The sequence below is a fragment of the Hyperolius riggenbachi genome, chromosome 5, assembly GCF_040937935.1.
Source record: "Hyperolius riggenbachi isolate aHypRig1 chromosome 5, aHypRig1.pri, whole genome shotgun sequence".
NCBI lineage: Eukaryota > Metazoa > Chordata > Amphibia > Anura > Hyperoliidae > Hyperolius > Hyperolius riggenbachi.
In genome coordinates this window covers 195,381,280-195,393,593 of record NC_090650.1, presented here as the reverse complement: position 1 = coordinate 195,393,593, position 12,314 = coordinate 195,381,280, and the positions used below count along the sequence as shown (strand labels likewise).

Sequence of the window (12,314 nt, the reverse complement as noted above, 5' to 3'; positions counted from 1 at the left end):
ACACGCGCGCACGCATTCACACGCGCGCACGCATTCACACGCGTGCCTTCACACATGCGCCTTCACGCACACTCATGCGCCTTCACGCACACTCATGCGCCTTCACGCACACTCATGCGCCTTCACGCACACACGAGCATTCACACACACTCACGCATTTACACTCACGCGCATTCACACACACTCACGCGCATTCACACACACTCACGCGCATTCACACACACACACGCGCATTCACATACACTCACGCACTTTCACACACGCACGCGCATAGACTCATTCACACACGCACGCGCATTCACACATGCATTCACACACGCACACGCATTCACACACACACGCATTCACACACATGCATTCACACACACATTCACGCGCATTCACACACGCATTTACAAACTCATTCGCCCACGCATGCACGCGCATTCACACACATGCATTCACGCGCACATACACATTCACGCGCACACACGCATTCACGCACACACGCATTCACGCACACACACACACACATTCACACTTACACACATACGCATTCACTCTCACACACATACGCATTCACTCTCACACACATACGCATTCACTCTCACACACATACGCATTCACTCACACACATACGCATTCACTCTCACACACATACGCATTCACACTCACACACATACACATTCACACTCACACACATACGCATTCACACTTACACACATACGCATTCACACTCACACACACACACACACGCGCATTCACACTCACACACACACACACGCATTCACACTCACACACACACACACGCATTCACACTCACACACACACACGCATTCACACTCACACACACACACACGCATTCACACTCACACACACACACACACGCATTCACACTCACACACACGCATTCACACACACACACACACACACACACACACACACACACACACACACACACACACACACACACACACACGCATTTACACTCACACGCATTTACACTCACACGCGCACACACACGCATTCACACTCACACACACACGCATTCACACTCACACACACACGCATTCACACTCACACACACGCATTCACACACGCATTCACACACGCATTCACACACACACACACACGCATTCACTCACACACGCATTCACTCACACACACGCATTCACTCACACACACACACACGCATTCACTCACACACGCATTCACTCACACACACGCATTCACTCACACACACACACACGCATTCACTCACAAACATTTAGTTTCAGCCAGTTGTCATTCATCCATTGCTGTGGTTCACGTAAGCAGGCGTTTATAGTTAGAGTTGGGTCTGTCACACCAGGCTTGAAGGAAAGATATAGTTGGGTGCCGTCTGCATAGCAGTGGTATGTCAGGCCATGTTTTTAGATTAGTTTTCCAAGCGGTAACATGTAAATCGTGAAAAGCAGGGGAGAGAGGATTGAGCCCTGGGGCACCCCATACTTAAGTGATACAGGGGTGGACAGGAAGGGCCCCATAGACACATTGTGGGTTCTGCCCCCCAAGAAGGATTGGAACCACTGAAAAACTATGCCATCAATGCCGCAGTATTCCTGTAGCCTGTTTATCAAGATGTCATGGTCAACTGTATCAAAGGCTGCAGAAAGGTCTAGCAGTATGAGGATCGAGCACTCTCCTCTGTCTCTTGCCATGAGCAGATGGTTGCATATTTGGATGAGGGCAGTTTGTGTTTCCTGAAGCCAGACTGCAATGGGTGATAACTGTTGTTTAGTAGGATTTTGGCTTCTAGCTGGAGGTAAACAGCTTTAAAAAAAAATAAAAAAAAATATGCAGGCACGCACGCACGCACGCACGCACACACACACACACACATTTGGATTTGCTCACTGCTAGGGTATCAGATAAGCAATTATCTTTTGATAAGGTTTGGGGAGCTTCAAGCTTTCATGCATCTACAGTATTTGAGTGGTCTCACTTATGTGGCCTTTCTGGTATAATCCCCCTCAATGGATCTGTATTCAGGTACTCGGCTGAAAATCCCCTGACTCACCTCTTCCTCCTTTCTTCTTCATGGAGTCTTCAGACTCCATTCTCTCTTTTCTTCATTTTCTTTTTTCTTCTGTTTTCTTACTTCGGTTTTCCCTTCTCTCCTACTATAATCCTCCATAGTTTGGTCACCCTTTATTTTACCTGGCCTGGTGATGTGCAGGTCTTGGGGATCGCTGGTATGATAGAGCGGGTCTTGCCTGTGCCCAGCGTAATCCCCATAGGTTAGTTTTTCATATAAGTATTGTTGGTGATTTTGCTGGCACTTCTAAGTATAGTGTATGCATTTGTACTTCGTTATTGGTATGACTTATGACTTTTGTCTTGACCAAACAATTGTATATTGATACTTTTTTCTTTTAATTGAAAAATAAAAAATTTTAAATAAAAAAAAAATAAAAAATCGTGGCATATTTTTGTAATGTTTTTTTTTTTTTTTTTAATTTTTTTTTTTTAATGAAAGTAAATGGGAGCGATTTTTGTTTTGTTTGATTAGCGCTGTCTAAACACTTTATAAATCACAAGCACTCAGAATAGCGCTTATACTGTGGTCTATGGATAAAAGTATTCGAGGCAGAGGATCAGGATAGCCAGACAACTGGTATTGCTTAAAATGAAAGCAATATGGCAGCCTCCTTATCTCTTTCGCTTCAGTTGTCCTTTTATCATATTGGTGACAGATGACTAGCAGGGCAGCCGGGCAATTTGCAATGTTTAAAAGGAAAATGTCATCCTCCTCCAAATGAAATTAGCTTAAAGGGGTTCTGTTGCACTTCACAAAAACTGACACTTACCTGGGGCTTCTTTCGCCCCCCCTTCCCCCCCCCTGCAGCTGGAACGTCTAGCACCGTCCTCCTTCGATCACCCGTTCTCTGGCACCGGTGTAATTATTCGTCTAACTAGACAAATAGAAGTGTGGCCGCGCGCGTCAGCTCCTGCTGACTCGCGTGGGAGTGAGCACTTGCGCACTGGTGGTGGGAAACTGGTGAACGGAGGAGGAGGACGGTGCGGAACGTTCCAGCAGCAGGGGGTCGATAGAAGCCCCTGGTAAGTGGCAGTTTTGTAAAGTGCAACAGAACCCTTTTAAAGTGTGCATTAAAGGACATACGAGCTGAGGGGTTGGGGTGTTAGTTTTACTTACCTGGGTCTTCTTCCAGCCCTTAGCAGTCTATCAGGTCTCTGTGTCCCACTGCCCTCTAGGGCTCAGCTATGGTCATGGGCTTCTGTGCATTTCTCTAGATCGTGCTCCATGGCTGGGCGCACTCTGCGCTTGTGCAGTTTCTTTGCACTCCTAAACAAAGAAAGCTCCTGGCCCAAAGGAGCCTGATCAAGAGGCCCAGGCATGTGCAGGAGTGTGGTGACCTTTGGGGAGGCACAGCTGGACCCTGGAGGGCAGCATAACTAACAGTTATCTGATAGACTGCTAGGGGCTGGAAGAAGCTCCAGGTATGTAAATATTGCACTGCAATAGACGTGGTGAAAGCTGGCCCTTATTCTAGCTCTCTATGTATTAAACCTCCAGGAGAAGAGAGCAACCCTTCTTGTTGTGAGACCAGCTGTTATGAAGCGGAGAAGCCGACACTCTGTGACTGAACAAGGCAGGCAGCAGGAATCTGCTACAGGATGCCAGACACAGAAGTCTGGTGATAGTCGAGCTCAACGCTGTCCCAAGCCAGAAACGGGACCAGAAAGCAAGGACCAGCAAGGATTGTACAAGCCTCTCTACACTGGACAAACTCCTAATGCAAAGGCAAGGGACTGGGACCAGTCAGTACTAGGTGTCATGGAGCACCGACCACATCAAGGATTGCTGAGATCAAGGGGCAGAGAACTGGGGTCAGCAGGTGGAAGTGAGTATCTTCAGACCCTTATGTAATTATTATTTTTTTTTTTTCAGGCTCTGAGAATTTTCACAGATTTTTCTGTACTCTAACACAATTTTGGATATTTTCCATCACTTCCTGTCCCCCTTAAACAGTAATCACACAGTAGTTATAACATTCTGCATTCATGCATATATTTTTAATGGAGATGGGCTTTAAATAGTTGTAATTACCGTACTAATGTTGGTACATTTATCCTTGTGGAACGCTCATATTTTCAACCTTAAATACTGCTACTCGCCTAATTTCCATTATGTGTAAACTGGGCAGAGGGGCCAGCCTGTTGCAAAAACTGATGTTGCTCCCCACCTACTAAGGGAAAAGCTGAAGTTTTATGTTATGGGTGTTAAATGATGCTGAGTGTTAAATGATGCTGGTGACTATTGACAGGTGTGGCCAATGGTATGATGCTAGCATTGGCGTCCAGTTTTGTATAAAAATAACAGGTTGGGCAGCAGCATTTAGGATTAAAGACCTGTGTTTTTTACTTTTCTTTTCTCTGTATGTTTCCTTTTCATCAGTGCGCTTGCAGATTCCAATTTACTTCACTCAATGGAAATGGAAAGGCAAATTCATGAATCCAAAAAACTGAGGCATGTGTAGTGGAACAAGGGCCATTGAAGGATAATGTTTGTTTCAGATTCCTAACTAAATGTCTGTGCATTGAGTTCCTGTTAGGCCCCGTTCACACTTGAAATCGCAAAATGCTAGCGGTTACCGCTAGCATTTTGCGGGAGTGATTTTTTCGCGATTATCATGGAAAAATCACTGGACAAAGTAGCATTTTGGGAGCGATCGTGATTAGTGGTTCTATACATGTTAATGGCGATCGATCCAGAATCGCTACCAAAACGCTGCAGGTAACGTGTTTGCGATTATCGCTAATCTCAAAAACAGGGCTGTGGAGTCGGTATAAAAATCTTCCGACTCCTCAGTTTATGAAACCACTGACTCTGGGTACCCAAAATGGCTCCGACTCCTCCACTCCGACTCCTTAGTCTAATACTTACCAGGGCTGTGGATTTTGTACAAAATCATCCGACTCTCAGTTAATGAAATCATCGACTCCGACTCCAACTCCGGGTACCCACAATTACTTTGACTCCTCGATTACAACTCCGACTCCACAGCCCTGCTCAAACAGCCCGCGATCGCGGCAGTGAGAACACCGCTATAGGGTACAATAGGACTAGCGGTTTTAAAAACGCTAGCAGGAATCACGCGATTCCTACTTGTGTGAGCGAGCCCTTAACCCTGTGCTGGCTCCCAGTCTATAGTCTACGTTGTGTTTTTGTTTGTTTGTTTTTTGTTTTTTTTTATTGTGGTTTGTCGCAGGTTTTGCCATATTTTAAAGAGAAAATATTGGCTCCAAACATTTGTACTAGGGACATAATTTAAACGAAATAACTGGGACAAATTGGCAAATAAAATACATGGGTTTTTTTCATAGTGGCATTTTTTATTTCAAAACTTTAATGGCCGAAAACTGAGATTTTTTGTTATTATTATTATTCCGGTTAAAATGCATTTAGAATAAAATTCTTAGCATAACCACTTTATACACAAGTCAGTAGATATACGTCCTCTGTGACTTCATCTAAGCCACAAGTCAGTAGATCTACTGACTTGTACAGAAGCAGTGCTGTGCAGGATTGGGCTTGCTCCTGTGCACATTTCTGGCACTATCTGATGCAGCACTAATTGGTGAATGGGAATATATGTTTCCTGAGCTAATGAGATTGATTTTTACTATTAAAAATACTTTTATCTTTTCATTTCATAGTGAAAAATACACTCTGTAGCATTATTTCAGAATCAAATGTCTTCACCATAAATTGTGACCGGAACATAATCTAAGTTTTGTGATAAGTAGCCAAACAAAATTTGTGATTTTTATCTACAGTAGCACTTTTTATTTTTAAACTGGAATTGGTAAAACTGAGAAATGTTTTTTCTATTTTTTCTTTGTTTTCCCATTAAAATTCATAGAAAACAAAATTGTTCGAGGGAAAAAAATGACATACAATGAAAGCCTAGTTTGTCTTTAAAAAAAACATATATATTTCATTTCTGTGTCCTAGGTAGGGATAAAGTTATTTCTGATTAAATAAGGACATAGCTAAACTGTCAAAACTGCTCTGGTCAATAAGTGGTAAAAAAGGTCTGGATGCAAAGTGGTTAATGTACCACCCAAAGAGCGGAATTGTTGGCAAAAAAAACAAGATCTAGATCATCTTGCTGCATTAAGTAGTAATAAAGTTATTGGTCAATGAAAGGGTGTAGCGCTGACTGGTAATAATCGCTCTGGTCGATAAGGGTAAAAACCCCTTCGGGGTGAAGTGGTTAGCATAAAATGTTCTACTGTTCATAAAACCTACTCATTTTATTTGCCGATTTTGTCCCGGGTATTGCAATGTTTAAAATATTTCCCTAGTACAATGTATGGCACAAAAATTTTATTTGGAAATAAAGGTGCATTTTGTTTCAGTCCATCACTAATTACAAGACCATATAGGCAAAAGATAACCATAATATACCCTCACAACATTCAAATAAAAGGAAAAAAAATTAGTCCCTAAGGACTAAAGGGCTGTGGAGTTGGTACAAGTATCATCTGACTCCAACTCCTACTTCTCAGTTTATGAAACCACCGACCCCAGGTACCCAAAACGACTCTGCCTCCTCAACTCTGACTCCTTAGTCTAATACTTACTAGGGCAGTGGATTTGGTACAAAAATCATCCGACTCAGACTGCAGGTACCCAAAATTGCTCCGACTCCAACTCCACAGCTCTGCTATTTATGTATTTTTTAAAACTGTCTCTTTAAATAGTTTAAATAGAGCATAGCTCAAGAAAGGAATACTTTGTGTAATTTTTTCATGTTTGATCCTCTATGAACCTGCAGTTCGACATCTTTACTGCTGGTAGGCATGAAAAAAAGACTGCATTAACTGCCCTCTATAAATGCCCACTAGCCATGCGATGAGCTAAAAGATGTTTTTATTAAATTGGTTGCGGAACAGTAGAGAAGTGGAGCAGTTAGCATACAGTAGATACATATTAGAGCATACACATGCATACAGTAGATATATACAGTACAGTTAATACAATGCAGATACAGGCATAGAGTAAAGCATAGGTAGAAAATCCATAAAGGATGGACCCAGGAGAGAGTACCAGGGTGATAACCGCAGCCATTCTATGGCACTCAAAATTTAGATGCTGCATGCTTGGCAGTTGGAAATAACTGTTATTTCCCAGAATGCAATGAGGTTCACAGGCAGGAAACCGACATTGCCCTGTAGGAGGGGTTTCACTATCAAACACAGTATCAGCCACACAGATGTCCCTGATGCAGTATTGGAGAAAAGGTAAAGTGTTCTAGTGGGAAAGGGTGTATCTGCCATTGATTGGGATGAAGTTCAATCCTGGGTTAAAGTTCCTTTTGTAAGTTACATACAGTAAAGTTCTTCAAATTTAGCAGTATGAATCCATTGTACTAGGGCTGTTGGCTTTTCCTGTAAAAATAGTCATTTGATTGAAATGTTTTTTTTTTTTGTCAATGTCCTAGATTTATTATTTTAGCTCAGTTGTAAATTTGCATTAAAGTGAAAATAAACCAGAGAAAAACAATCGTATCTTATCATTTTACTCCAAAAAATGACTTTTAGATGTCCCACAGTTTTCTGTTGGGTTTTTAAAACTTGAAGTAGGTTTTTTCTTCAGGCATGTTTCTGATCCAGTTCTGAAACATGCCTGAAGAAGAAACTTAAAGAAAACCTGAACTGAAAATTAAAAGTCAAAATAAGCATACACAAGTCATACTTACCTTCCATGTAATGTACTCCTCAGTGTCGCTCTCCTGTTCCGCGTCCTATTTGTTCACTGTGATCAAGGAAATTTTCTGTCCTCCATTTTGAAAATGGCCATTACCCATAACAGCTTTCTGGTCAGCACACAGTTAAACTGTACCATCGCCCACTTGAGCCATAAGGAAACATGGACATTACCTGGTACATCAGTTTTCCTCTCAGCTGTAACTGACAGCAACTGATATTTTACTGACAGCAACTGATCTATTTCAGATCTGACAAAATATTGTCAGAACTGGAAGGGATCACTGTAAGAAGAAAATGGTAAGCTTCTGAGAGGAACTAATGGCAAGGTAACTATGTAATGTTCATTTCAAGTTACCTCATGTGTTTATTTTAAATATTTTTACTCAGTACAGGTTCTCTTTAAAGTTTTGATAGCTTGCAAAGGACTCTTGTACAGTTGGTCATCAAAGTTATCACCTAAACAACTTTTATGTCTTTGGATTCTCTCCATGACTAATACCGGACCACATGCAACTAAGATCACCTGACACTACCGTCCACCTCACCTCTGACCAGCACTGTAGATACATAGGCTTCCTGGTTTTTGTAATAAATCCCACACCCTTCCCGCGCTTTTAATAGACACTGAATGGGGTTGGTAGAGTAAACATGGTTTACGCATTAAGCAAGGACAGAGAAAAGACTGTTGTTGCGCTGCAGCACCAGTAATGGTGAGTTGTAGCAGCCCACTCTCCTTTTCTTAAAGGGAATGTCCAAGCAAAATAAAAAAATTAGTTTCACCTACCTGGGGCTTCTACCAGCCCCATGCAGCCATCCTGTGCCCTCGTAGTCACTCACTGCTGCTCCAGTCCCCCGCTGGCAGCTTTCCGACCTGGGAGGTCGGCGGGACGCATTGCGTACATTTTTACGCATTCCCGCTAGTGCAGGAACATTAACACATACATTTTTACGCATTACTGGTTCAATGCGTAAAAATTTACGCATTGAACCAGTAACGCGTAAAAATGTATGTGTTAATGTTCCTGCACTAGCGGGAATGCGTAAAAATGTACGCAATCGTCCCGCCGACCTCCCAGGTCGGAAAGCTGCCAGCGGGGGACTGGAGCAGCAGTGAGTGATTATGAGGGCACTGGATGGCTGCCTGGGGCTGGTAGAAGCCCCAGGTAAGTGAAACTCATTTTTTTTATTTTGCTTGAACCTTCCCTTTAAGTAATAAAATGATTGCACGCTTTCTGGTAGTGGAGGGAGCTGCACAAGTTTTGCCAAGTGTGAAGCAATGTTCACATATAGGGTTTGTCCCTGTTTCAAGGTCTGTGGGTTAATCTGAAGATGGTAGGCAGACACTAATGCCTTGTAAACATGCTAAACAGCTCTGGTTGGAGGCGCTGGACACGGTTCTTACGGTACTTGCTGTAATCTACCAACTTGTATGTATAGCCTCAGCCCCACACTTTTGCCCAAGGGACAGGGTCCCAATCCCCAGAATACCTGTGTAGATTTTTATCAAATTGGTAGGCAAAAATCTAAGTGTGAAAGTCTAGTGGTGATGTGTCCCTGGACCCAGTTGTAGATTCAATAGTTTAGATTATGAACAATGAACTTTGGTGCACACAACTTGTACAGTAAATATCTACTGCAATATCTACTGGCATATTTGATAACAAATTAGTAGTGTTCATTCTGCAGAGAAAGTTTGTTTAAATTATGGGATAGTGCAAGAATTGGAAGTGCATATCTCCCTGTGTACTAGGCCATGGTTATTTTTAGGCTTACCAATTAGCCATACATACTATTTTAAAGGGAACCTTAACTGAGAGGGATATGGATGTTTCTTTTTAAACAATACCAGTTGCTTGTCAGTCCTGCTGATCTTTGGCTGCAGTAGTGGCTGAATCACACACTTGAAACAAGCATGCAGCTAATCCAGTCTGGCTTTAGTCAGAGCAACTGATCTGCATGTTTGTTCAGGGGCTGTGGCTGACAGTATTAGAGACACAGGGTCAGCAGGAGAGTCAGGCAACTGGTATTATTTTAAAATAAAAAATCCATATCCTTCTCAGTTTAAGTTCCCTTTAAGCATTTTGCGATGTTATCAGGCCATACAGAAGCATGTTGACCAATTTCATTAAAGCAGTTTCTGCAGCTAAAACTAATTGTACACAGCATACGCTTAATTTATAGAAATGTAAAAGCTGTCCATCTGAATTTATAAATGGTCTCCTGTTTATAAACAGATTACCTTATATACTCATGTATAAGCCTAACTTTTCAGCACAAAAAGTGCTGAAAAGTTGCCCCCCTCGGCTTATATGCGAGTCAGTGGAGCAGATGGTGGAAGAGGTTTTGTTACTTGCAGAGGAGCGTAAGGATTGTACACTAGTGATCCTGCTCTTGCCAGCTGGCTCCCTGCTGTGTCAGTGCCTCGTATTCCCTGTAACATGGTGTGCAGAGTGCACTGCTCAAGACTATCAGTGTCACCTGGCTTGCGGAGCGAAGCGTACAAACATGTCAGTGGTGCAGTGATTGAGGATTCTTCCTGTGTAGCAATGGTGGTGTCTCAAAAACGATGCCATCTAGTGGCATCTTGAGACACAGCTGTATCATCTTTGGAGCACATCTGGCTATAGGGAGGGGCTCTGACTTGTACTGGGGGCACACCTGGTTACTGGGGAGGGGACTTATACGGGAATCAATCACTTTTTCCTGGTTTCTGAGGGGAAAGTGGGTACCTCGGCTTCTACCCGGGTCGGCTTATATGCAAGTGTATATACAGTACTTGTAAATAATTGTTTGGTAGTACAATAATAACTTTGAGTGCAAATCTGAGCATGATTAAAGAACGGGCTTGCGTCTTATTCAAGCCTATCTTTGTATTTTTACACAGGTGTTTGCAGAGATTTTGATTTCAATGAACAGATGGCTTTATCTGGTGGTCCAGATGCTTTTTTACACCCTTATTATCAGGTATGTGTAAAAACTTTTTAACAAGATTGTCAATTCGTTGATTTTAAGAAGTCTGAATGCTGGGTACACACAATTCAATTTCCCAACCAACCAATCGACAGGTAATCTGATGGGAAGTTGTATTGTATATGTGAATGTCCAAACTGCTACCGATAAAATGATCAATTTTCCAGTGATAACTTTACAAAATCAATCCCTTTTATTGATCCAAAACAGATCAGACATGTCAGAAATAATCGTCCAATTTCTGTCAATCGGCTGGGAAAATAATTTGTGTTTACCTAGCTTAAAGTGTAACTGTCGGGCATAAAATAAAAAATCAATTCTTTATTTTTATCTGGTAAACAAGTACGGTAATAAGGATGCTAACCAGGCAATCCAAAAGTTAAAATCTCTATAAATGATCATTCCTCAGTTTACCTGACTCTTATTTGGTACGTTGCCGCACAAAGGAATTTGCAGGGCAAGCTGGGTTGTTGTTTTTTGCTTCTGTACATTAGTTAAGTCTGAGGGGAAATAAAGAAGAAAAAAAAGGACAACCCAGCATGCCCTGCAACTTCCTTTGTGCGGCAACGTACCAAATAAGAGTCAGGTAAACTGGGGAATGATCATTTATACACAAGAAAAGTAATAGAGATTTTAACTTTTGGATTGCCTGGTTAGCATCCGTATTACCGTATTTTTCGGACTATAAGACGCACTTTTTCTCCCCCAAAAGTGGGGAGAAAAAGTTACTGCGTCTTATAGTCCGAATGTAACAATAACTCCCTTCCTTAGTGGTTGTTTCCTTAGGTGGTAAACCCTAAGCAGCATAGGAGAAGCCGCTCTAATTATTCACAATGCTCTTTCTTTGATCTTTAATCCTCCCCAGCCTGCCCCGCAGCAGTGCGATCCACATCGCGTTGTAATTATCCACTATGCTCCTTTGATCTTTAATCACTCCAGCGTGCCCCGCAGCAGCGCAATCCACATTGCATTGTAATTATTCACAGTGCTCGTTCTTTTATCCGGAATACCCCCCAGCGTGTCCCCCAGCAGCACGTGATCCACAATGTCTCTATGCGCATAGGAAAAGCCGCTGTCATCATCACAATGTTACTTCTTTGAACTTGCCCAGCGTCAGCCCTGTCAGCCCCGCAGCTCGATCCCAGCTGACAAATAACAGATACACTTCAGCCGCTATAGCGGCAGTCCTCAGAGGCTTCCGTACTTGCATTGTTACTTGTGTCATCACTTGTGTCATTACTTGATCCGTACTTGCATTGTTACTTGTGTCATCACGTGACCCGTGGGTCACGTGATGACACAAGTAACAATGCAAGTACGGAAGCCTCTGAGGACTGCCGCTATAGCGGCTGAAGTGTATCTGTTATTTGTCAGCTGGGATCGAGCTGCGGGGCTGACAGGGCTGACGCTGGGCAAGTTCAAAGAAGTAACATTGTGATGATGACAGCGGCTTTTCCTATGCGCATAGAGACATTGTGGATCACGTGCTGCTGGGGGACACGCTGGGGGGTATTCCGGATAAAAGAACGAGCACTGTGAATAATTACAATGCAATGTGGATTGCGCTGCTGCGGGGCACGCTGGAG

The 12,314-nt window shown here is 42.7% G+C and overlaps 1 protein-coding gene across 3 annotated transcripts in view; it reads left to right on the top strand.

Moving 5' to 3' along the window:
• GRB10 (growth factor receptor bound protein 10) overlaps positions 1–12,314 on the top strand; it is a 307,083-nt gene that overhangs the window by 83,431 nt on the left and 211,338 nt on the right. The window contains exons 2-3 of one of the 3 annotated variants that reach the window (XM_068234547.1): positions 3,557–3,884; positions 10,643–10,722. In XM_068234547.1, the coding sequence (XP_068090648.1) occupies positions 3,596–3,884; positions 10,643–10,722 (369 nt within the window). In that variant the 5' untranslated portion in view covers positions 3,557–3,595. Of the gene's footprint in view, positions 1–3,556; positions 3,885–7,202; positions 7,291–10,642; positions 10,723–12,314 lie in introns of those variants that run through there. The other 2 variants (XM_068234548.1, XM_068234549.1) reach the window with 2 other exon arrangements.